The 26498-nt window shown below is 39.3% G+C and overlaps 1 protein-coding gene across 5 annotated transcripts in view; it reads left to right on the top strand.

Moving 5' to 3' along the window:
* The first annotated feature begins 450 nt into the window (after positions 1-450).
* The window catches only part of GRIA2 (glutamate ionotropic receptor AMPA type subunit 2), an 87679-nt gene continuing 61631 nt past the window's right edge, over positions 451-26498 (top strand). For 2 of the 5 annotated variants that reach the window (XM_034064629.1, XM_034064628.1), the window contains exon 1: positions 893-1026. In XM_034064629.1, the coding sequence (XP_033920520.1) occupies positions 939-1026 (88 nt within the window). In that variant the 5' untranslated portion in view covers positions 893-938. Of the gene's footprint in view, positions 560-885; positions 1027-26498 lie in introns of those variants that run through there. The other 3 variants (XM_034064625.1, XM_034064626.1, XM_034064627.1) reach the window with 3 other exon arrangements.

The following is a 26498-nucleotide window of genomic DNA, read 5'->3' as shown; positions in this document are numbered from 1 at the left end:
CGGGGCGCAGCGCGAGGGGGCGGCCGGAGCGCGCTCCCGCGGGTCCCCGCTACTCGCGCAGGCGCGCCGCCGCCTCGCCGGGTGCGCTGCCCGCCCGCCCGTCCGTTGAGTGCGAGGGAGCGCGGGTGAGCGCGTGTGAGGGCAGGACCGGGCCGGGCCGGGCCGGGCCGGGCAGGGCGGCGGGCGCGCTCAGGCAGCACAGGAACACAGCGGCAGCGCCGCCGCTCCACGGCACACGGCCACCCCCGTATGCTCCCTCCCCCAGCCTTCCCGCTTATTTCCGGAGCCGGGACGAGGACCGGAGCGGCGGCTGTCGTTGGCAGCAGGTTCTGCCGCGGTTCCCTTGCTCCTGCCAGCCGCTCGCTCGGAGGATCTAATTAGCTGACGAGCACGCCCCGCGGAGGAGGAGAAGGACGACGCGGAAGAAAGGGCTGTTTCCGTGGCTTTGTGGATGCTCTACTTTTCCTGGAAATGCAAAAGATTATGCATATTTCTGTCTTCCTGGCGCCCGTGTTGTGGGGATTGATCTGGGGGGTCAATTCTAACAGCATACAGATCGGTAGGTGCCCGCGTGCCGGCGGAACCCGCTCTCTTCCCACCGGGATCCTGCTCCCTCGCCACTCGCTCGGGCATTCTTGTCATGTCCAGCCCTACCGCGGTACCGGCAAGGCGCCCGGCGGGTCCTCTCCCGCTGCCGTGGCCAGCCCCTCGGTCACCGAGGCTGCCGGTCGCTAAATGGACCCGTAGCCGGAATCGCTTCGCCGCGGTTCCCGACCCGTTGGAGCCCACTGGTACCCTGGCTACGGGAGGGGAAGCGCCCCCCATGCTGCCCGCGCTGCCGGTGCTCCCGCCCGTTGATTCCTATGTGTGTGTGTTTCCCTGCAGGGGGGCTGTTCCCGAGGGGCGCCGATCAGGAGTACAGCGCGTTTCGGGTCGGGATGGTTCAGTTTTCCACCTCGGAGTTTAGGCTGACCCCACACATCGACAACCTGGAGGTGGCCAACAGCTTCGCCGTCACCAACGCCTGTGAGTAACGGCCGCCGCCACCCGCTGCGCACCGTACGCTCCGCTACACATCCTGCTAGTGCTGGCGGGGCCGGGGCGCCTGCGCACAGCGCAGCGGGGGTAGCCGGTGAGGGGGTCTCTGTGTGACGGGGGGGGGTGTGTGTGTGTGTGTGTGTGTGTGTGTGGAGGGAGTGCGGGAGGAGGGCTACGCACCGCGGCCACGCAGGTGCGGAAGCGCCCGGTCCCCGTCACCCCCGTGTCTCCCCCCCGGTAAACGTGGCGCGGGGTCTCTCTGCTGCTCCCCAGCCCTCGCACAGGTTTAAAATGGTTCCTGCCGCCCCCACCCGGCAGCTCTTCCCCTCGCGTTACGTAAGGCTGCGCGCCCGCGGCGCTCTCCGCAGCGCTCGCCCATCGCCCGCGGAGCCTTCTCATTAAGCAGCGTGAGCAGGACCGGGGCTCCCTCCCGACAGCAGTCGAGGAGCTGAGGGGTGGTCAGCCATTTTACGCCACGCTCCATCACGCCGCCTTCGCGGCTCCCGCAGGGGCCGTCGCCCGCCGGCGGGCTGTGCGGGCGGGCGGCGAGGCTCTGCTCTGGCTCCGCCTCCGGCGAAGCCGGGTCCTGCCGCCCTCGTGCCGCGGGGCTCGGGGCACGTGCATGGCTCGGGGCGTTGGGGCCGGGTCGCGTTCGCCCCGGCGCCGAGAGCACAGCCCTCGGGCGGGGGGTTCGCCGTGATGGCGGCCGCCGCTCGGGGTGCTCTGTGACCCTGCACGAGAGGGCCGTGCGATGCACTAAGGGGCAGCTGCAACGGGAGCAGCGGGTGCTGCCCGCCCCGGGGATGGAGCTGTGAGCGTGAAGCACACGTTCCCAGGGCGAGGCGGAGTGCCCGCGTTTCGCCGCTGAGCCCTGATGTGGAGGAAGAGAGCCTGCTCTTGTGCCGGCCGCTCCTGCCGAGTTAGCGCTTAGCGGCCGCCCAGCGCCGCGCTCCCCCCAGGCGTTTCCCCTTCTCTCCTAGGGAGGTGATTTAAGAGACACTGAATCTGGAGGTTAGCTGTCAGCGGGAGCAATTTCCCTCTATTAGCGACCTTTCTAAGTGTCATCGTTTAGCTGGGGGTGCTGATGAGGGGTGTGTGGGCACAGGCGCTGGGGATAGGTGCAAGAGCTCAACCCAAGAAGCTTTGAGTGACATGTATGAGGGTAGGAGGGCATAGTATCCGTAGCTGAAGTCAAAAAAGTCAGAGCATGTGGTCAGCCAGGATAAAGGTTCTTTGCTGAATTTTGCGAGTTGCCTGGGGAATTCTTGTATTCATGAGTATTGAGGTTTTGCAGCAATCAGGACTGCATGTGATCAGCATTGGCAGTGTATGTTCCCGTTGGTGAAGTAAGAGGTTGTATAGAGGTTTAGATAGCATTCTGTGATACTGACAGGTCTTTCTGAGTTTCTCAGTTCTATGAAGTCACTGAACTTCTCAAAATAACTTATATAAGGCACTAGATCTTTTTCTTTCCACTAATGCTAGAGAAAATTGTAGCGACCTGGTCTTTGAGAAAGTAAAGGTTACGTATTTTTCTCCACCCCCAGCAAGTTTTTCATCAGTATTTGCCTGCATCAGCCTTGTTCTTGAGATAGCTCTTTCTTGGAGACACGTGTAGGCTGTAGACTGCAGTGGTGGACTTTGAGCAGAAGGGAGCTGTACTCCACATTTCCCTTTGTCTGAACCTTGTCCAAGGCTTCAATTTCCAAGTGGTTTGAAGAGCACCCAATTAAGATGTGAACACTTAATCACCTCAATCACAGCTGATGGTTTAGTCAAGTTATCTTGTCAATTGGATTTAATTGACTGGTGAAGCATGTGCAAAAAGTACCTATAGTATCTCCTTGGTTGCCTTCCAAGAAAGGTTTGATTGGAGTTCTGAAGACAAATATTTGCCATATAAGATGCAGAATTTGGCAGGTGATTGCAGAGCAGTGCATGCACAAATGGTAAAGGAAGATCCATATTTTTTGTACCCTTTATGCTTGTTCTCATTTAAAATACAGAAAAATCTCATTTTATTGGTTGTTTTTTGTTTTTAGTTTTCTCAGAATGGTGTACAAAGAATCTGTGTCCAAATGCAACACTATCAACAGTTAATATAGGTGTAAAAGGAGGTCACAGAGATGTACGATAATGTGAAACTGAGAATGCTTCAGGTATTTCACTCCAGCTGATGACTGACCTTCACAGGAACGTGGTGGCAGGCTTATTTCGTAGTAGAAGTCAGGACCTTTTCCTCCGTAACAATAATAGATACATTGTCTAAAATCGACCACCGGAATGTTAGGGCTTCTGCTTTAACCCCCGACCCATCCCGCCGCCGGCCGGCGGGGCGGGAGGTACGGGCGGTCCTGCCCTGGCGGCCGGCAGGTGGCACCCGGCAGCCGCCTGGGGCTGTGCCCTTGCCGCTGCCAGTGCCCGAGTCCCGCCCCGCGCAGGAAGCACAGCCGTCCGGCAGCCTCCACTTTAAACACCGTAAAACTGCGAGGGAATTGTCAAACTTACCGTGTCAGCGCTTGTGCTAAATTCGTTCATGAAGGAAACAGTTTTCCAGATGGACAATTTGTATTGCTGGTACTACTTTTAAATTAGGTCCAGGAAAGAGGAGACTTGGTCATGTACCCCTGAGGGTTCTTTGAAAGCTGTTTAAAGGTGGCTAGAAGATGGGTATAGCAGAGGAGGAATGGTCACACTTAGTAGGTAGCCTTAATTCACATATATTAATTCACATATATTAATTCACATATACTTAAGTAGGTAGCCTTAATTCACATATATTCATAACAAGTAGTCAGTAGGTTTGTTGGACTGTTGCAAGTCTTGTGCAGAGCTGTCTTGAGAGGTCCTCAGCAGTAGCTGTTGGAATATAATTGTAGTTTGACACCTCACAAGCCGGTGTCACTAGGAGGCTGAATGGTTTTAATAGAGAGGTGATGCGGTCTTTCTTCAGACTGGTGGCACAATTAAGACAAATGTCTGTTGGGTAGCTACTGTTACATCCTTCAAAAGAAATAGGCTAACCTTAGCCCTTTTTGGGAATTCTTGGTGATTCAGAGGATTACAGCCTAGATGGTAAAGGCAAATGGTAGCAGAGCTAGCAGAACCTTTGGCTTTCAACAGCTGGAGCAAAGGTACAACACTGCAGGTAATTCATAGGGTGGAACTAGGAAGGGATGCAAACCACTGGACTTTATTGTCCTTCAGCGCAGTGTAATGGAGCCTAGTCTAATTGGAGAAGTGATGACCATCAGCAACATCAGACATTTTTAAAAATAGTTAAATCTGCCAAAACATGGGAAGAGGCAACTGGTGAAGATAATTTTTTTTCCTTCAACACAAACAAGGATAGTTGTATTTTGTACTCACATAGTTTTGCACTGAAAGGATATTGGAGTTACCTAAAGAGATGTTTCCTATGGAGTGCTATAAAATCTCAATAACTGTAACTAGTTTTTCATATAGTGGTTTCAGCACAGAGGTAATATATGCACAATCTTGTGTGTTTAATCCTGCTAGCTCAAGAGCCAGTGTTGAGCTTTTCTGTTTTAAATCAAGTCTTATAGCTCTGCAGGGATCACTGCACCATGACATTACGACAAGGGGATGCTGATTCATGCATAAACCTTAGATCCTTTCATTATATCTCCAACCAGCAGCTTTGAAAACGTATGAATATCTTGCATGTTGCAACTTGGGAGTCATTGCAAAGGCTTTCTGAGCCATTTTGGAATATAATGCTGTAGATTGCATTCATGAAGAAATACCATTCAGCATACTGCTGGCAAAATTATTAAAGACTAAGCAAAGAAATACATCATATAGTGGTAAAGATGGGAGAAATTTACATGTGTTTATTTGAATTAAAATTACTGTGGACCAAGCCTAAATATATTTCACAATGAATGATTTGAACTGATTTTAAAAGAAAGGGAGAATTTATTAAATACTTATGTTTCACTTCATTCGTATTCCTGGACCTTCTCATTTCCTTTTCACTATAAAACATTTCTTGGGCTTGACGAGCAGATGTGAAATAGGTTCTGTACCCCCTTGAATTTAAAATGGGCAAGGTCAGATGTATATGTCTTTAGTAAAATGATACAGTAAAGCCAGGATGTAGCCTACAGTAGGAATTCTTGTGCTTTTGCTGGTCTCAAAACATTTCTCCCATCAAAATAAAGCTCTGGAGCAAATTTTAAACATTCTTCTACTCCTGAGAGTTACTTGTGAAGAAACCTGGGGTATTTTTGTGTGACAGTGCTGTCCCTGCTGAGCATCTTTGCTCCTGGCTCACGGAGTATCTTCACACAGCCATGATCCAGAATATGGGCAAATAAAAATACAACAGTTTCATTTGACTATTTGACCTTTCAGGTTTTTATTATGTGATTACGACATTAATTTTGTCCATGTATCTAAATAAAATATTACCATGCAGCTTTGAATATATTTTACTCTTAGAAGTGTTAAAGTAAGTTAAGTTTAATAGCAGGTTTTGGGTAGCATATTAATCAAGCTCTTAAATCAACCAAGATTTTCAGTCTCTTTGATATATTTCTATGTTTATATATGCTTTATATTTAATATAGAAAAAAGTTGCTACATTTTAATATTTATTCTAACAGAAGCTTTAATTTACACCAACTTTGATAGGACTATGGACTGCACATAGCTGTGGATGTACTTAACTCCTTGCTTTCATCAGACAAACTGTACTATTCAGTGTGTGTTACACACTAAACTGAGGGCCATTGCATTAAGTTATACTGTTACTACCAATTTCATTAGGTTTTTTTTATCAAGTTTCTCATGATAAAATATTTTTTGATAATTAAGACCTGTTTAACAGATAAATAAGTCTTTTTGAACAGCTGATAATTACTTGGAAAGTATATAGTAATGGAACATGTTAGTTTGAAAAGGCATTAAACAGGTGAAGACTATTCTATTAACATTAGGTAGAAAATTATGATAATCACTATAATTAATTTACCAGGCATCTCCGGTGAAAACATGATTAAATTGTAAAAAAAATATTTGCTCAAGGAAAATACAATTTTAAATTAATAATTCTCTAATACGTGCTAGTAGGACTAATTTTTAGGAAACTAAAGGAGGAAATAACATAGGGTAAAACATGGTCTAGTGTGAGGTGTCCCTGCCTCACAGGGCAGGGGGGATGGAACTAGATGATCTTAAGGTCCTTTCCAGCCCTAACTATTCTATGTGTGTATACACACACATGTATATATATATATGTATATACATGTACATACATGCTTACTTATAAATAATTATTTTGAATGTCACATAAATAAAAACATTGGTTATGTGCTATAGTTAATTTTCTGAACAGGATTATCTCAAAGCTCTTACTATTAAGCTAATTTATCACTTAAAGTCAGTGTTTCATCCCTGTCAGGGTGCATGAATTACTAGGGTTTTTTAATATTAATGATTCATGCTCATATTCTGGAACCAACATCAGTGCAACCGAAGCTAAGGAATATGAGGTCAGATGATTCTATGATTCTATGACTGAAAACACTAATTGATAACTGAGTAGGTAAAAAAAAATAGTTGTATATATCCAAATATATATAAATATATGAATGGGCTTATAATATGACGGTTGACTAGAACTTTAATATCTGACACAGAAAAGGTTTTTCTGTTATTCTGTAATTGATCATTGTATTTATGAGAGCATGAATACTGTGGTATCTGCTTTTAGAAAACAGTGGACAAGTGGTTAATTCCTTTTGCCATTCAGCTTTCTGAAAAAGTATAGGGCAAAAGTCTGCATGTTTTTACACAAAATAGGTAGGTTTGTGGAGCACATAATTATCTTGTCTTGAAACCTTAATGTTTTATTTTAATAAATTCATTAAAAATATCTGCATTGACTACAAGCACATATTAGAGGTAACCTTGTTAAAACTGTACACGGGCTTTCTTTTAAATGAGTAAGTCATTCCAGGGTGAGAATTATTCATCACAGGGTAGAGTCGTAATGAATTCTGTGAGGATATACAATAAGGAGTGAACAAAAGCATCAGAAAAACATAGTAAATCCATATTGTAAAACAGATCAACAGTAAGGTGTAAAAGCAGGTTTTAAATAACAACATGTTGAACAAATTCATATTGGATCTTCTAAAATCAATAACTATGCTTAGAATACTGCTATTGTATTTATTTAAGTGCAGTTAATTTGGTATAGATGTCCTTTAAAATACTGTTCACTTTATAGAACAGTTTTTACTTTCTGTAGCAACACTGCCTTGCCCATTTGTTTAACAATTATTCCATGACAGATCTTTGATTATTTTTTATATAAGAAAAGTTCTCAAGTGAGGTAGTTTATGGGAAAATGACCTTTTCCCCCTAAAGTTCCCATTTAAGCAATTAAGTATAGAGAGTTAGCACTTCTGTCCTGAATCTCATTTAATGTGCAGACACATAATGTATTGGCTGGTCATTTTATGAGAGTAAACAAAATAAATAATTACAAGGCACAGATATTCATTGTGATTCTGCAGTGAGGTATGGTTCAGCTCTAGCTACTACTGTCTCCCACCACCTGCTCCCAAACTTGACTCCCATAAATTAGTAGGATTTTTTTGAGGGTTGGAATGTTACATGCAGTTCAACTAAATGTGACAGAACAAAGCACAAGAAATGTCTTATTTTAACTCTAATCTACTATTTAATTTCATAACAGAGGAAGGATATTCAGCCCTGTATTCATTAACTTAAATCTATATGTAATTGCTTTGTATGTTTGGGGTGCTGGGTCTGTAACTGAATTACCAACCACTTCAGCTAGCTTATGAATGACTTACTGGGCTTTATTGGTCATGGAAATAATATCTTAATTACTTCACTATGGAAGATAAACATGCTTGTATTTCCTAAAAAGAAAGTGAGTGTGCCAGTTGTGTTTTAAAATAGACATATTTTTTTTCTAAATGTTTTTTCCAATGAACAAGAGTAGGATAAAATTCTCTAAAATGCTCATATTGGCCCTGACTCTTAAGATATTAAGATATTATGGGTAGAAGTGTTTCAAAGCTTAGTAAGGGACAGTGACTAATTATATGAAATGTTCAGAATAGTATAGCAAGCATGGGTTTCTTTATCTATCTCATCTGTTCAGTTTAATCTCACTTTCAGGTAGTTAATATTACATTGATTTGATGCTACAGTTATTCAGGCTGCTGTGCTTAGGGTTGTCATACCACTGTAATTTATTCTCCTTATAAATATGTTTAAAAGTTTAAAAACTTGATGGGGTGGAAAAGATGCCCGTGCTTATTGTAAATGGTGTGAACTGATTTTCTGTCACACACTTAGATTCTGTTGGTTTTAATTTTCAAAGCACTCGATAGGATGGATAGTTTAAACAACAATCTGTTAGGTAATGTGGAGATTTTCTCATCGTCTACTAGGAGAAGACTGCTTTCAGAGCTCATGTCAGCAACAGGGCCACGGAGCTTAACAGAATGGTTTTGCAGCTGCTTTGCAGTCTGGAGAAGGGATTTGTTGCCTTTTCTTTGGTTTCCTGCCTTTTATGAATGTATTTGGTAGTTCTAGGACTCTGGTCTATGTCCATAAAATGAAAAGGCTAATGTGGTTTGCCATCCCCTGTAATGTGGATCTAAAATATTTAAATGTGTTGTGTTCCCTTGTATATGTGTAAACTATCAGAGAATGTCCGCAAATGTATGCTAATGAAATAGACTGCGCAGCTCTGAGCAAATCAGAGTTATTTGTTCAATAATCTTACAGATCTTTCAAATTGAGGAGCTTGCTCAAAATGTTCCTCCCTGATACTAGTTACAAGTCAATTTTGACAAAATGTCTTCCAAGCCAAAATGCTGATTAATTTGTCTTTTTTCTGCTGTTTTTTCCACATATGAATTTTTCCACAAATTCTATAACACTTTAATAATACAGTCTCAGCAGGGGTTCTTCATACAAATGTGGGATCCTGCAAGCAGTGAAACTTGTCCGTGTGACTGTATCTTGTGCAGATGTATTGACCTGTTAACAGGGAGTTTACTCTGAAAACCAGGGTAAATAATTGCATGACTAGTGCATACCAAGCTCATGTTTGTATAAGCTACAGCAATGTTAGTTGTAGCAGAAGCAGGATGGATCCACACTAGAATTACAGTGAGTGGTTAGGAGAATCATCCAGGATTTAACACAGTTATTTTATATTTTATCCATGTTAGGCAGAGGACCTGAATTTAACCTGTGGTCTTTCACTTCCCAGCTGAATGTTCTCATTGCTGAGCCATTTTTATTTTGATTTCAGTCTCCCTCTCTGTCTGCAACTCTGCTTCAGTCTTCCTGCCTCAGTTAATTTTTGGTGAAAAAAACTCTCAGTAATTGTACTTTTGTACTGATGCAGGAAGGGGGAAAGTGACTTAGGTTTTGGGAGCAGGAAGACAGTGTCTTACCCTGTGTCGCTACTGGGATGAAGCATAGAGGGGAAAATGACAATGTTAGGAAAATTCAGTTATAGGAATTTAATTGTTCAGACAACACATTATTTGGATAGTTTTATATAAAGCTTTAAAGTTTTGAACACATTTTAAATGAACACCTGGAAACATAATCATATAATTTTATTATATTTAAATACTAAACGGTTGTCAGGGATCAGGAACTAGATGAGAATATGAGTCACTGTACATCTGAAATTGCAGTGTGGTTTTAATTTCATTCACAGCCTTTCATCTGCCCCATCTTAAAGTGCTTTCATTTGGTGAGAGTGGATCATGCTGAAATTCGGAAAAGTCATGACTGAAATGTCATTCACTCCTTTTACTGACAAATGGGATTAGTTCGTGTATCCAACAACCTGATCCTGTAATATGGGACTGCAGAGTAATAAGGCCGGGATATATTTTTGCTCACTCAAATAAGTGGTCAAGCTTTCACTGATTGCAGTAGGAACACAAACAGGTCCAAAATTCATGTTATTTCTTTTTCTGTAGTAGTGTGTAAGACTTTATTGTATATGGTCATATATGAACCCATTTTAAATTTAAGTTTCACACCTTTTTTAAGTGCTTTGTCAGGGTTCAACATGGAAGCCTTAGAAAAATTATTAGATCATTCAAATTCAGTATAAATATGTAAATAGAACTGTTACCTAAAAAAGGAAAGTTTTGGCCTGTGTTTGTGAAAGTAAACAGGAAAAATGATGCTTGCCCCCCTCCTTTGTTCACATTTCACAGAATCATAGAAAGGTTAGGATATGAAAGGACCTTAAGATCATCGCGTTCCGATCCCCTACCATGGGGTAGGGATGCCTCACACTGGACCATGTCACCCAAGCCTCTGTCCAATGTGGCCTTGAACGCTGCCAGGGATGGAGCATTCACAACTTCTTTGGGCAACCTGTTCCAGTGCCTCACCACCCTTCACAATAAAGACCTTCTTCCTTATATCTAACCGAACTTCCCCTGTGCCTGTGTTTCTAGCTTTATTTTTCATGCCAGGAACTTGCAGTATTTATATTTTACATGCTGCATCTTGCGTATGTGACAGCACAGAGAATCTATTTCCAAAAATACCAGCTGCCTTAAAAAACAGATGTGTTAGGAAAAAAGTTAACTTGGTGTGTTTTTCTCTCCATGTAGGTGTTATATTTCAACAGTGTAAATTTAATTCTTTGTTTTTATGTTTCATGTTAGGTTTTTTCTTTCCTTCTTTTTTTTTTTTTACTTTTTCTGTCCAAATAGTGCTTAAATGGTTCTTCAAAACTAGAATTGCTACTACTCAGTTATTAAAAAGACCACAAAAGTAATTGTTACAGTTATTTAATTTTGACACTTTGGTGTTTCTGTAGCAAAAAAAAATGTACCTTTAAAATTGTCTTGTTTACTAAGTGTCTTTTGAAGCTTCCTGAGGGAAGTTAGCAGTGATTGTAGGAACATGGTTAACCTAGTCATATCACTATGGACTGTTCTCCGACTATGAGCTTAATTTTATGCCAGACGATTTAACTGTACTTGCTCTTAATCTGATTTTCTCCATTAAGAAAAAAATCTGTTTTGTGTTTGTTTTTTGTAAGCTTCCTTTTCCTCCTTTCATCTCTGCCAACCACTGAAGTATACTGGAATCTGTTCCAGGATCCCTATTCCATTTCATGACAAGTGACTTACGCTTTCCAGGTTCAGGTTTGCTCAGTGACTGATTTTGTTTAGGATACATATCTGTTGGGTGATAGTAACATTAGTGGTAGATGTAAAGTGTTTTTTGTTGTTGTTGTTTGCTTGTTTGTTTGGCTTTCTGTTCAGTAAAGTAGGCCAGTACAGGCCAGGCCCCAAAGGGATTTGGGTTCTATGGTGTGTAACACTGTCATGTGTACAACCTAGAAACTTCAAAGAATCCAGGAATGGAACAAGGATAGAGGCATTTGTATTACCCAGACTGAGTGGTGAGAATGCTTAACAATGAAATTATCTCTGGCCACAGATAGCACATAATGGCAAAGACATTGCCAGTCTAAATAACAGAAAACTGCTATTTAGGAGCTTCTAACTGAAACAGTTAAACTAAAACTGTTCATCTCCTGTTTCAGGTGACTGACCACAGTTCTGAGGCAAAGGAAGTGGGATTAATGGCTAGAAGGTTTTTCAGCTGTTGTGGGTTTAAATGCTTTAGTTGTATGTTGTTCTGGATGTTGGAAACATCCCAGTGGTGTAGAAAAGAAGTCAGAATCTGGGAGCTCAGAGGACGACTGAAAAGAATCTTTATGGAACACAGTAGGATTCAGGGCAAGAAGAATATTGTCTTTTACACATGAAAAGAAAAGCAGTTATACTATCAGGTCTGCTTTTCTCTGGGATGCATTAACCTGAAGGTTTCTCATTAGATTGTAGTTCTTCATCTTTGTAGTAGTAGACGTGTATTTTTTTAACCTGATATTGTAACAGAAAATACATCTCTTGCCCTCTCTTAGGAGGGATTGAAGTGTGGGTTTTTTTTTGAATGCTTCATTATTATCCCAGAGTTCCAGTCCGTATTCTGTGCTGTGTGTTTTAGGTGGTAAAAGTTAACCCTGTTTGTATTTTAAGCTTCAAGGGCCATGAGCAACAGGATACTTACTCTTCCCATGTGTCTAGTTGCTTCACTGTTTCTAGATTAAATTCAGGGTAGGGAGTTTAATCTGTAGAGTTCTGTGTATGTTCAGTTCTGGTTATGCGGTTTGAGATTTCTTCTTGTTTAACTGTTATGGCAGCTGCATTCATGGATACTTAAGCTAATAGGCACTAGATTTAAAGATTAGCATGTTGTTGACAGGATGTTTTCTGTGAAAGATGCCCAATTTTCTATGTGCTTTTCATGATCTGTCAGACAATCTGCTCCATCTGTAGTGTTTGTTGAAGGAGCTGATTGGAAAATGAGAAGAACTATTTTTCGGAATAGTATTTTCTTTTTGGTCATCAGATAAAATAAGATTTGCTTGTTTATTTCTGTAATATTTTCAGGAAGTGATTAATTTATATCGTGGTCCTTTTCTATGAAGGGGAAAGTAGGAGATGGCAATAAAACATTGAGTTGTTTCCCTCCCCCTCCTCTACCCTCCCATCCTTTCCCTCCCAGTTTTTCTGGATTACTGAGCAGAAAGAATGGAAGTTCCATTTAGGGTGAAGTGCATAAGAAATATACATTCTTATCACCCTTTAGAGGCATATAATATGTGCTATATAGTGTGCTGTTTTTTTAATTTCCTACGTGGAAACAGGAAGCAAAATTATATGGGAAACCTTGCTTACAAACAAAACAGTATTGTCAGGATCAGGATTATTCATACATAGCGTGAAAACTGAACAGCTTAAAGCTGGAAGCCCGAATAATAGAATGAATAACTGCAGTGATATGCTGTTGAATAGCAAATGAGGGCATCAAGAGAAAAATGAACAGAACAGCCTTGTTCTGATGTGCCGGTACCTTTTTACAGGCAGTGAAATAACTGATCACAAAATCTTATGCAGCCCTCAGGAATAGGTTTACTAGATTCTTCTTCAAAATCTCTATTCAGCTGATGTAACTCATTCTGACAGCCTCTGTAGGGCTGTATCCTGAAAGGTCCAAGGTACTTAGTGTGCCAGCAACAGTTATCTAGAATTGCAAAAGTTCAGCAGGGCTGTGATCCACAAGACTTGTGCTAGCCTTCCCTATGCATTTGATTACCTCTCATTCCATTTTGGCTTGCCCACATAATTATGAAAATAAAAATATACAGGAAAGGTTTTAAATTAAGACTAAGCATGACAGCAGGTTCACACACGGCTTAGATAAATGGTGAGTTTTCTGTTACTAAACTTACTGTGGCTGATGACAGGTAGAGGCTGTAATTCTAATCCTGTGATGATATTGACTGGGTACCAGTGCACACTACCATTCTTTCCTTTTTGTGTGTCTGGATTTCCTTGCCATGCAGAAGGTTGCTTTTGGAGGGACAGTCAGTGCTGTCTCACAACCCATGCCTCATTTCCCCCCTCCCCCCAAATGTCAGCAAGAACTCTTATCCAGACTTGAGGTGCTCCACAGAGCTCCTGGGTCTACTGTCCACAGGTAGACAGAGCTGATTAGAGCACAGTCTTTATTAAAACTGTGCCATTTGCTCATGTAGCCATACTACCACCTCTTAATGGTTAATTTTCAATATATCAACTGGTCAGCCTAAATAGACTATAATTACAGAAAAAAAATATGGGAATTCTGACAATTTTCAAGATGGAAATTACTTTGAATCATTGATTATTTTTCAATGCAAGTATTCCTGGAGATGATTTGAAAATGTGCCTTAATAAAGAGAAATTTTGTTGAGCAGACTAGGCCAGAGTGAAGGTCTGCATATGCACCCCTCTCCATCTTTAAAATTATTGAATGACATAGTGAATGTCATGGGAGTTCTGTTTTTTTGCGAAACAGTTAATTTTAAACACATCCAGTTGTGATTCATAGTAAGCTGTAGTTACATTTCTAAATTAAATAATTTCTATTATCAGTATTGTAGTTGAGTTTTCCGATAAAATAGTAGGTAGCTGTTACTGATTTATCTGAAAATATAACACCTTGATGGATTTCTTTCAGTGTTTGAAGTTCTTGTCACCATTTGACAACAAGTGAAACAAACTAAGATGTCTCTCTTCAGTAAATATGCATTTGTATCATCTTGTGGTCATGATAATCTACCACTTTTTAAGACTCAGGTAACACACAGAGCTGAGAATGGTTATTTGGTCACTTTTTGTGAATCATCTAGAAAATATACACAAGAAGGATTTTTTTTTCTCCCCCTTCTCAATGACAATTGAAACTCATGACGTAGTGGTTTGTTATTTGTCTTTTTCTAAAATTTCTATTTTCATGTTCTGCAACTTGTAAGATAGAGTGCTCATTCACCACAACCTTAACTTGCAGTCTGCTGTTTTGTGACTGAAAGACTAAAAACTGGATTATAGCACTTGAGATGAAAGCTCTCCTCTTTAGCATGACCTCAGGATTCCTTCCATTAGGCAGATTTTCCAAGTGATCAGGTCATAAAAGTAGAGACATATGTCAGTTTAAAAAAATTAGTAAATGTGCATGTATAATATGAAAGGATTGAGGAGATTCATTAAAACTTCTAACCTTGCAAGTCATCCGAAATAGAAGTTGGTTTCAAAAGTGCAAGAATAAGACAAACAAACTGGAAAATATTTGTGATTTTTTTTCAATGGCGTATGAAAGAATGGTGTTAGAATACATGACAGCAATTGAACAATAGAGAGTGACTGGATGTAGTATAAAGTTTTTATGAATAATCATTTAGGATTATCTGATTAACATAAATGATTTCACCTTTAAATAAACTTTCTAACTACTTTGCAACTTGCAAGTAGTCTTCTGTGGCTGATGGTTATGTCTTTGAATGTCCTGTTACCTATTGGGCCTGTATCCTTAGTTACTCCAGCTATACTAGCACTAAGGACTTTTTTCTATGCTGGTTAGCCACATCCAGTGTGGGTTTAGGGAAAGTGCAGGCCAGAACCTTCTTGCAATAGGCAGTCTGAGGCTGGCCACCTTGGTTTTAGAGGAAGAGTGGCTGGCTGTTTGGATGCAAGTTGTACAGGCAGTGGCAGTGGGAATGACGAATGCATAGGGGCTCGTCTTGTTTGCTGTGTCACTGTTGTATTACTTGCTATTTTGGGACATCAGGGATTTGTCTGGCATATCCTAGGTAACTTAAAATCCTCCTCCTGTTTTATCTCCTGTTCCTGTGATTTTTGCATACCCATCTTCTAGAATAGATGATCTGTCAGAAATACATTGTAGACAGGAGTGAATGGGGGCATGTGTCAGGTGTGTATCACTTTGGAACTATTTTTTACATAGCAGAACCAGGGGGGCAAGCCTCGTCAGCATGGCAGAATTAAAGACAGGTTTGAGTTCACACCAACATTTGAGATTTCCTGCCATCTACACCAGGAATTACAAATACAGAGAGGTGTCAGAAGTGTCTCTTTGACCATTCTCCTTGTATGATTTGGATTTTGCTCTGGAATATGTGATAATGGGAACCAATAGGCTTCTACATGCATTCTGCATTTCAGTAATGCAAAAGATTACTTCCCTTGTGCAAACAAAGATACTTACAAAAATATAAAGCAAATTTTATTGACTTGTCTTCACAGCTTAATAGAAAAAAAAATCTCCAGAGAAAGACATAACATTTCTTTCCTAGTAACATCCTTAAATCTTTTATTTTTCTGGCTGCAATGTTTTGTGGTTTCATGTTGCATTAATTTTTACTTTTGCAAGTTTCTAAATGAATTCACCAAAATGAAGGGGAGAGGGGAGACGTTGCTGTGCTATCAAGAAAACGCCATTCACTTTTCTGACAAAGGGTTCTGGATGTATCCTTCAGGGGAACTGACTGCAGTTTTTTGTATGCTTTTCTGGAATTTTTATTAATATTAACTTCTAGCAGTGCATTAGAGTGGCATTGCAAACCCTAGAGCCTGTTTCAGATATACATGCTGCCAAGTTCAATCCATGTAGAAATTATAGACATGGTATTTTTTCTGGGAGAAAAATTCATTGCTATTTTAAGAGCATTCCTCTCTCGTTTGCTTTGCTATGTTTCACCTTGTGTAGCATTAACAGAAGTGTAATGTTTGATACAAGAAATCAGTTGTTTTACTGGGTCTAATTAAGTTGTGAATGTGAACAACAGTGTTTATGTTATTCTGGTGATCTGTTTTACCTGTCACAGTGGTGTTCAATTGTAGTCTGGGATTTGATATTTCCCCTCAAGAAGAAACATAAATTGGTTGCAAGAATGGCTTTTTGATACCAAGCTGTAGTTCAAGGGCTTTCTGGTATCAGCTAGTCCTACATTTACAGTAATGTTTGGTAGCATTTAAGGCCTAGCAGTTCTCTGAAAACAGACCCTTTTTTCAATCTGTAGGTTAGTGCTCCACTAGGCTTTAAAAATGAGCTGATCTTTGAAGTGAACTTGTCTTCAAGCCTCAGCAATTCTGGGGGTGAGAGAGAGTGGGTTTTTTGGAGATTAGGATTTCTGTGTATTTGTTTTTGGGGGCATTTTTTTGTGCAGTTTTTCCTTTTAAGTTATTTACTGCAAGGCTTAGTTCACCTTATGCTCAAATTGAACAAAGGATATACGCTCTGAATAAAATGAATGGCCTAAGTGTTAATCTTTAGGGAAGAACAATGGAAACTGAAACACTTCTGTCAGTCAGTTTGCAGCATAGCATGAAGCAGTCAGTTACAAAGGTGAAGTTATAAATTATATATGTAGTAATCTAATATAAATCACATCATTACAACTCGTACCATTATAAGTCAGTATATGTAAGACTTGCAATATGATTGTAACGCAGAGCTTTTTCTGCAGTTCTGGTATTTGTTTCAGGTTATTTCTACTTCCTCAAGGGTGTCATACACTAGTGACAAGGGGAGTGTTGAAGATGATGAGATGCCATTAAGAGTACTTGGGATATTAAGCTTCAGCTGATCTGCATCTGTCAGTAGTTTTAGGGGATTTGAACTACAGAGCCTTTTTGTCTCATACTTTTTGTATCAGACTGCTGTAAAATATGAAAGTGGGAATTTGAGACTTCTGTTCAGTGTTCCAAAAGCCTATAAGTACTTCTGTATTTATAAGCAAGTATTGAGAGTGTTTGTTGCATGTTTAGTAACTGCAGACAGTTTCATGGTAAAACCCTTCAATTAACTGTAAATAAGAACTAGTTTCTACTGCAGAGTATTTATAATGCATTTATATCCGCGTTTGTTTGCATTACGTTCATGTCTGGGTGTCCCTGGTGGTATTGCAGGTTTATTATATTAGACATTGCATAGCAGTAAGTGCCAGTCCTTGGCCCCAGAAGCTCAGAACTGAAGTATGCAAGAGAGACAGAAGGACTTTCTTCCTCTTTTCACATATAGTGCAAAAGAGGGGGGGAGGGAGATTAAATTATTTACTCAAGGTCATAATGAATGTCTGCACCAGAGCTGGAAATTACTCTAGATTTCCTGAGGGCTGATGAGAAGCAAATATTCTGTTTGACAGGAAAAAAATACTGTTTTGACATTCATTTCCTTTCTAGTAAGTGAGGAAAAACAATCAGGAATTTCTTATGGGTGAGGAAAAAAGAAGAAAGTTGAAGAGAGGCAGAAAGAAAAAATAAGTAGGCAGGAGGGATGGGGTGTGAGAGAGATGCAAAGGAGAGAGTGGGGGAGTATGTCAGAACATATGTGTGAAAGGGGAAGAATCAAAGTCACTTTCTCCTCTGCATGATTCAAATACTTGAACTGATGTATTGTTTTAAGTAAGTACCAAGTAGAGAACACTTGTCATTTTCCTTGTCGTTTTTCTTTGTGACCCAAACCTTTATTTTGGATCTCAGAAATTCTCTTTTGGGATGAGAAGGAAGAAGAAAATGGAAAAAAAAATTTAAACAAAAAGTTTCATTTGACAGAAAATGAATGTCTACTAAAGCGTTTCTGATCAACCTAATTCTTAAATCCCACTCCAGTCATGAATATGAGAGAATTTGGGTGGGGGGGGTTATGTTGCAAGGAACCAGGTTGGTAGTTCTAGTTCCATTTCTCATTGTCTAGGAAGAACTCGGATTATTTTTGTATTTTCATAGACTTGTTCATGTAGAAGCTCTTAGATGGTAAGCAGAAGCAAAGCTAAAATTGCTTCTTGATCAGTGAGAAGCTAGTGTGAATCCATTGTTACAGAATGATATGCATATCATACAGAACAAGGTTTTCTACGTAAGCTACTTTGCTTCTCTTTTTTTCACTGGGGTCTGTGGATGTGAATTACATCCCCTCTTGTCCTTGACTGATTGACCAAGCAATTGCTTCCTTCTTGTTTCCACATCACTGAGGATAAGAAATCAATTAATTTATCTTAAGACAGCTGGCAGAAGAAATTACATAGTAAGCCACTAATTCCAATTATATTAATAAAATTAATGGCTGCTTGATGAAAAATAAAGGAAACCTAAAAAGAGAAATAATTAAATAATGTGTAAGTAGAACTGCATTATGACATTGAATTTCAAATATTTTTGTTCAATTTATTTGTAAATGGAGAGCATTGACTAAACAAGATAAAGACATTGTTTAGAGGGATCTCTTAATCTTAGTCAATTTTACCAGCTGTCTTCCTTCTAGTATCTGAACAAAATTCTCACAAAGCAGAAATTCTGTTTCTGTTGCCATTGAAGAGATGTAGTTGTTCAAAGGTGCTGATTTTTGCAGTGTCTTATTACAACTTCTCTGTAATATTCAGGCCAAATATCTGTCAGACTAGTCAGTTTAACTGTTAGAACTTCTGCCGTGGTCTCTCTTAATTGCAGGAGGTGTGGCGTGAAAATGCGTATTTAATTTTAAGTATTTGCTTTTGGCATGCACTAGAACACCTATAGGTAAGATACGTGCTTGTTATTAAAACTAAGTTTAGCATCCTCTGCATATGGAGAACAACTTAAAAACTGGCTTGAGAGTCTAGTGATCATGAGACATTTATTATACAGAACTAGGACTCATTTGATCAGCTGTACTTTGAGATATTACTTCCAGAGAATGACAGGTTGTGTAGAAGGAGTGTAATGAGGCAGGTTTCATGTGAGATTTATGTTTCCAGGATCATGCTGATGGGATACAGAATCTAATGATTAGGTTAAAATGAAATTTAGTATATTCATATGTGATGGTGATGAGAAGGGTGGTAGGTTCTTGTGTGTAGAGAGACAAAGAAATACTTTGTAATTTTTAAAGGAATAGCCGGCTAAGGTGGGAGAATACAAATTCAAGCTGTCTTTTCAAGTTCCATTTTTAAACTCAGCAAATCCAATGTTAAACCTCCACCAAAAATAATTCTGTCTTAGGGAAATTAAGTTTTACTTCCTCCTTTCTAAAGAAGCTAATTAAAAAGTTTCACAAGAATCAGTAAAGACAGAACAGGCTGTAAAACAGCTTGATATCAAAAAGACCAATGTTATTTTTTTAAGTATTACTATTTGTAATTGGACTGGAATTAAATGTGTTCCTGGATATCACATCAATAATAGGTGCTTTAGTTACTAATCTTACCTCCTTAAGGTAGGAATATATTCCAGATAATCTTGACCTGGTGGTTGGAATTCCCTCTATGATGGTGTCATGTGGAAGAGGATCAGAGTGTGCACCTGTTAAATTATTTTAATCAGCTACCTAAATCAATGGTTATTCATTTCCTCGAAGTTTAAAACAGATTGGTTGCCCATATCCTCCAGAATATTTGGACAATTTTCCCTTGAGATTCTCTTGATCTTTTCCCCATTACTTCAGTTTCTCTCAGTCTTTTTACATTTGAAGTACCTGGTTAGCCTGTGGAAATATGGGAGGATTTTTATTTATCACTTAATTATTGTCTTCAAAGGATTGTTTGCCTCAAGTCTCATTTATTCAATTCTTCTACTAGTTGCAAAAATGCTAGTTGCATCATTTTCAGATGCCAGCAGGTGTTTTGTAATAGCAAGTACACATCTCCATAGCTTTCTTCTCTTTATTTGGTCTGTCCAGAAAATAGAGTGATTGAACATCCCAGTCAGGAGTTTCTCTCCAGAAAATATTTCACTTTAAGATCATATATTTGTATCTCTAAGATCACATACTTAAGTCTTGGCACTGAAGAAGCTAGTGGTTTGCCAAGAAGATGATCAGTAGAAATATTACAATGCTGCCATGTGTGTAGTAGTGCAGTGATGAACAATGAATATTTCTATTTCTGATCTGAGTATCATGTGGCTGCATTAGTGTTAGTTTTCTCATCGTATATATCACTGGAGTTCATAAGTATGTTGCCCGAAGTCTTTCTTATGAGATAGCTTTTGATACTATTTCCTTACTGTCATTGTAATATTTTACATTGGATCAAAGTCTGATGTAGTCTTTACCTTTTGGAAGACCCTGCTGAGAACACTATTCAAGACTAGTTATTACTCCCCTTTTCCCTAGTTTGTAGTGTTCATGGTCTCATTGCAATTTTTTGTAAATGTAAATAAAAATCTTGACAGGGAGTTTAGCATTTCTTATGCTACTTAAGAGGGTTGATGCTCTGAGCTACTTTCCTCTTTCACACCACTTGTATCTGACCTAATGGCCTCTTTTTGCTCCAAAGCGATCTATATTTTGAGGTGATTCAGTAAAAGCTGGCATTTGATGCCAACTCGCAACTTGCAAGCAGGGATTTAAAGGGCTTTGATGGGTTCCCTTCTGAGACTGCCATGCACTACTCTGTCATTCACAATGACTTCATCCTTCCAGGTCCTTTAGGTCCATTAAGTATTTAATACCTTGGTTTTGTTGTTTTACTGGGTTTTTTTTATTCTTTTGAATGTAGGCAGTATACCAGAAGCACCAAATTCACTGCAAGCCCTGTCTTCCCAGAGGACCATTAGCAAAGATTGCTTTTCTGCTCTGACTGACCTGGCAGTATTTGGATTGAGCATTTAGTACCTTATGTGAACTTGTGAAAGGGGATCTGATTACAGGTAGATAGACTTACCTGAAATACTTGCTCTTTTGAATCTTAATTCAATTCATAGTACACACATGATTTTTTTTCCTCACTGAAACTGCTCAACAATGCCTTCATTTATATAAAACGAGACTGAAATGTGCGGTAGATAGAAGATAGTTCTCCACTAAAGATTATGCAGTTAATTATAGTAATGGTGGTTCACTACTGTAATTACATTTGTAAATAGAATGGATTTTCCAATGATTGATATTCCAGGCCTTTGAACACAAAGGGATGTCTTTAATTTCTTCTGTTGCAAAAGTCACCCCTAGAAGGACTTCTGTTAATTTAAATGATTTCTAAAGTGTTAGCCCCACTGTTGGTTTTTTACTACTGCTTAAAAATCCAAAAAGCATTTTGCTGCTCTTGTAGTCTCATGGCCCCTCTTTCTGATGTGGGTGCCCTACTTAATCTGCTAGTGTGACTCATCTAGATGATGCAGGCATTATGACGCAGGCTGGTCTTTTCCTGTATTGCAAAGCAAAGACACTATTTCCTTGTGTTTGGTGTCCTCACGAAATAGTGCAAGTTCTGCAGAGTTATTGATAGTTACAAATGCCATTTGCCAAGGAGCTTAACCATTCAAAGCGTAAATAGCTGTAGGGCTGGGCAACTTTAGATGCTGAAACTTACAGTGATTGAGGTCATACCATATTAAAACAAGACAGAATAGCAGTGTATGTAAGACTTCCAGTTGAAAAACACCTCTGAGAACAGCAGCTTGTCAGCAGTGACACAGCATTCTTTGTAGTACAGAAGGAGAGAAGGGACACCTTCAATGGTTAAGCTCCTTGGCGTGGGAAGAAAGCAAGGAATGTGAAATTAAGTCCTTTATCTGGATAAAGTACACTTTTGCAGTGATGGTTTTGCAGTTGTCCCTTCTTGGCTTTGACTTACCTCTCACAGATTTTTTTCCCTTTGTTTCATCTGCTTTTCTCTTCCCGTTTCCAATTAACAGGTTTCTTTTCTTACAGAAAGTTGTATTAGCTCTGTCACTCTTGTCATAAGCATCCTTACACAGTGGAATGAGGTAAGTATGAGGTACTGAAAAAAGTAAAAAACATACAAGTTTGTACTGTCAACTGCGAGAGCATTAGGGCACAAGTCTTCTTTGATGTGTGTTGTGCTCTATTAATTTAACTTGTAGTCCACTAATTAATATTATGACTCTTTGGCCTTTATTACAGCCTTTGAAATTAAGTAGTATTTCAGCTAGTTTTTTTTTGCTTGTGGTCAAGGCTTTATTTCTTCAGGAGTATTCCAGAATAAGAGTGTCCACAGCAAAGTTACACTGGTGCAAACAAAAGACTGTTATTCTGGTACAATTTATGCATGCAATAACTCTATAAATACAAGTTCTTAGATATATGTATTTTTTTATCTTTTAAAGATAGCCATTATTTTAAAGGTACTGGAAGGAGGTTTGTTTTTTCCCCCTCCAAATACCTCTCTCTGAAATGTTACTGAGGGCTTAAACAATAAAAACCAACCCTGTAAAAGGTGTGCAATAGCTACAGCTTAGTATTCATTAATGATAACATGTAAGTTAAAAAACTTTCCTTTTGCAGTGATTAAAACTCTTGAGATTGTGTATGCAGACATACCCAACAAAAATTAGGATGGCTTAGCTAAAGTCATGAAGTTAATGTTCATTTTAACACCTCCTAACAAGGGCGTGCTCTCATGAACTAAACCCTCTTAATTTCTGTATGTTAGTACCTAAAGAGAGTTTTAATGTACTTTGTCATTTAATGTTATAGCTTTTGTTGCTTATTTTTTTAGTGGATATGGAACTTCTTCATGATTGATGAAAGCATCTAGTAGGAGATGCCAGTGGGTCAAAGACCTTCCAGGTCTTGCCCTGGAAGGAGAGTGACTTAGATGAAAAGATTTTTGCAGTCTTAGTCATTTTTACTTCCAGGGATTTTGTATAAAACTGGTAGGAGGCTTTTGGAATCCAGTCAAAAAGCTGTGCATATGGACAGCGTAGAACTCAACAGTCACTGTGCTGCTACCATGGTGATAATAGAAAGGACTGAAAAAATTTAAAAGGGTGAGCAAAGAAGTTGAAAGCAAAAGAAAATTAACCATTACACCACTCTTCCAATAAATCATTCTTTAAATTGTCATTTTAATGCAGTTTCACAGCCTGATTTGGTATCCCCAAAAGGAATCTGAGACAGAGTAAGGTTTTTAATGGATATGTGTGATAAACACAGGACAAGTTGTATTTTTACATTAAAGATAAAGAATGTTTGATAGAACCTTTAGCACATGCTTGCTCAAAATTTGACTTTCGTGGTTGTCATTCAATTTGTCAAGGAAAGCTGTGAATAGTTACATTTAGATGAAAAAAGTAATTAGTCTTCTATATTTGTGTGAAGCTGGTTAAACCTTTTGCCATCAACTTTGCTTAACCTTATATGTTGTATCACTGCTCCATGTTCTGAACTTTTACACTGTTACTGAGCATTCTGTGGAAAAGAATGCTATTTTTCTCTGAAAGCTCATGTAATTGGGCTTATTCACAGCAAATAATTAATTTTAGGTTAAGTCCCTAGCTAGCATGGTTTGCAGCACATTCTACCTTTTTAAACTAGTAACAAAAGCAATGTAAAATGCTTTGTGTTTTTAAGCACAAAAAATACATTCCTTCTTTAAGGGATGCATTTTGATATTAGCAACTATATAATGAATCATGACTGCAATATTTTAATGTACATCATGTTTACTTAAGTAGTTTAAATAAAAAGTAGTCCCTTTGAAAATACTTTCAACTTTGCTTTTGAACATACGAAGCACAATGTATCATGCACTTTGCATGCAGATTTCATAGTCATGGAAACAAACCTAAAGTTTATGATAGAATAGCGTAATTGTCCATAATTGTTCTTGGCAGTTTTCTACTTAGAAGATTTTCAATAAGGTTGTGCCTTATTTCAGACTTCCAGCAGCCTTTAGTTTTCTTCCTTCCCTCTTTTTTCCTTCCCCTTGTTCTTTTTCATGTCAACTTTCAAGATATTATGTGATTTATATTTTCATTTGCAGTCAGTTTACTGAACTATATTTTTTGTCTGTGATTCTTGTAATTATAAAAAACCACCCCCAACCTATAAATATTCATCTTTTTATGATTTGCTAGTTACATATAAAAAACCTGGAGGCTGCTTTAAAAATACTTTTATTTGCATTTTTATCACCATTCAAATTAAAAGGGAACAGTTCCTATGTTCGCTTCTATTGTACTGGATTCAGTTCAACAATATGGGCTAACAGTTGGTGCAAAAAAAAGTTCTGCTGAGGGAAGGGATCTGCATATAAATTGATCAAGACATATGGTTAGTGTCTTAAAAGTTCAGGATTTCTCTACCATTCTGGCATTCTGTCTCTGTAGTAAGGGTTGATGAGGTATTTGACTAGCATTTATTTGACAGAAGATAGCAGCAAAATGCACATTATCTCCTCTGTTATTTATCATTGTCTAAATTAATACATTCTTGCTGTTACGTAAAGTATCTCAGTAAAGCTAACAACCAAAAAATGCAGCTTTGTTCTGTATTAATTAGAATCAAATATATCACTGCGCAGAATTTTCTGCCTGATGTGGTAAACTCATGGCTGTATAGAATCATTGGTCTCCGTGAGTTGACTGGAGAACCTCATTTTCAGTGGGATGTACTTGGATGTCTACAAGGTAGTGAGTTATGTGGGTACTCAAGCCCTGACAGCCGAGGTCAGGGCTCCCTCATGTACCTCTCTTACCAACACTGGCCTGATGGATTGCTCCCAGGGTTTCTGTGTTAGGAATGTTTCCTATCTTGTGAAGAATGAGGCTTCACTCTTTTCTGCACTGAGACATTCTGTATCTAACAACAATACCTTGAATTAATCAAGTGCTGTTTGCACAATGGTGAATGAGCTTGGATTATTAAGCTTCTTGTGTTTGATCTGCTTCCTGTTCCAGTAAATAGCAAAACTTGCAATGAGAATAAGATTAAGCTGTTACTGTATTTCATATGTTTGCATAATAAAATAGTGTTTTTTGCTAATATTTCCAATGGTAATTTCAGGTACTGAAACAGCAGCTCTGCTCAGGACAGCTCTGAAATTGGCTCTATCTGTTCTCTGTGTTTTACAGAGGATGAACTGAGGCATTTCTAGTTTTCAGAGCAAGGATTTCACAGCATCTCCAAAAAAGGGTGCTTGATGAAAAGGTGGAAGAGCTGGGGGGGGCAGCGGGAGGGAACTCCTGATACTGGTTTATGTAATAGATTCAGCTGGATGATCTACAACATTATAGTATAGCATAATACAGAGAGCAACAAAAAAGTCTTTGTGTTTGAGCCTTTTCTGATTTATGAACAGTGATAACATAACAAATTTGCAGTGTTTCTCTGAAATACGGAAGCCTTTCTGTTGATTTGTGGTCTTTTAGGGGATAAAGCCTAGAAAGCTCAGAGAACTTGAAACAGATTGCTCCTACTTTGGTGGAAAGCAAGGAAGAAAGACTGCATTAGTGTAGAGGATCTAGTTCACAGGCAGAGCAGTTTGGAAATAAGAACAGTGGAAGAGCCAAGGCTGGGGAAACCTGTGAGCTGGCTTTCAGGTCTGTGTCACTGACAAGTGAAGTGACATTTTGTTTCCATATTGATGACTTTGTTTCAGAGAAAGCTAGAGAACCTATTTGCTGTTAGTCAGACACTGTAAATATGAGCTTTGAAATGCATCATCCTCCTGTGGTTTATATTACTCTCAATGGGCTTTAGATGAGGTCTTGTTATCCAAAGGAATATGTTTTTAAACAGTACTCAGTGTAATGAAGTATTTTGTCATAAGCAGGCGTTATGCAGAACTTGTTTGTTTCTTGTAGTAAACACTAAGTAAATTTATACAATGGAACTGCCACTGAATATGTGATTAGAAGACCTGATTTCAGCTTTGTTCAGGTAGGTCATGAATTCAAGTGAAAGAATACACACCTGTGCTTTCGTGGTGGCTTGCCACCTAGGAGGAGCCATATGGTTAAATAAGTGTTATGGAACAAACTAGGTAGCATGCCACAGCTGAGATCTAGGCATGCCCTTCACTTCACTGCTTTGCATGCCATATGCTACAAAATGCTGTGTTTTATTGCATTACGTGCTGATCAGGCTGTATTTATAGAATCTATTTTAAACATCTGATGCTGCATGCATTAGAATGCTGTATATGCAAAAACTGATTGCTCCAGACAAACAGTAGGAGATTACCCTGAAAAAGTTACTGCAATATAGGTAGCATTTCAGTTAACTGCAGTAAGTGTGCCTTAGAGACATAAATAATATTTTTAATAATCATCATT

The sequence above is a fragment of the Melopsittacus undulatus genome, chromosome 7 (genome assembly GCF_012275295.1).
Source record: "Melopsittacus undulatus isolate bMelUnd1 chromosome 7, bMelUnd1.mat.Z, whole genome shotgun sequence".
NCBI lineage: Eukaryota > Metazoa > Chordata > Aves > Psittaciformes > Psittaculidae > Melopsittacus > Melopsittacus undulatus.
This window is presented reverse-complemented; position numbering and strand designations above follow the sequence as displayed.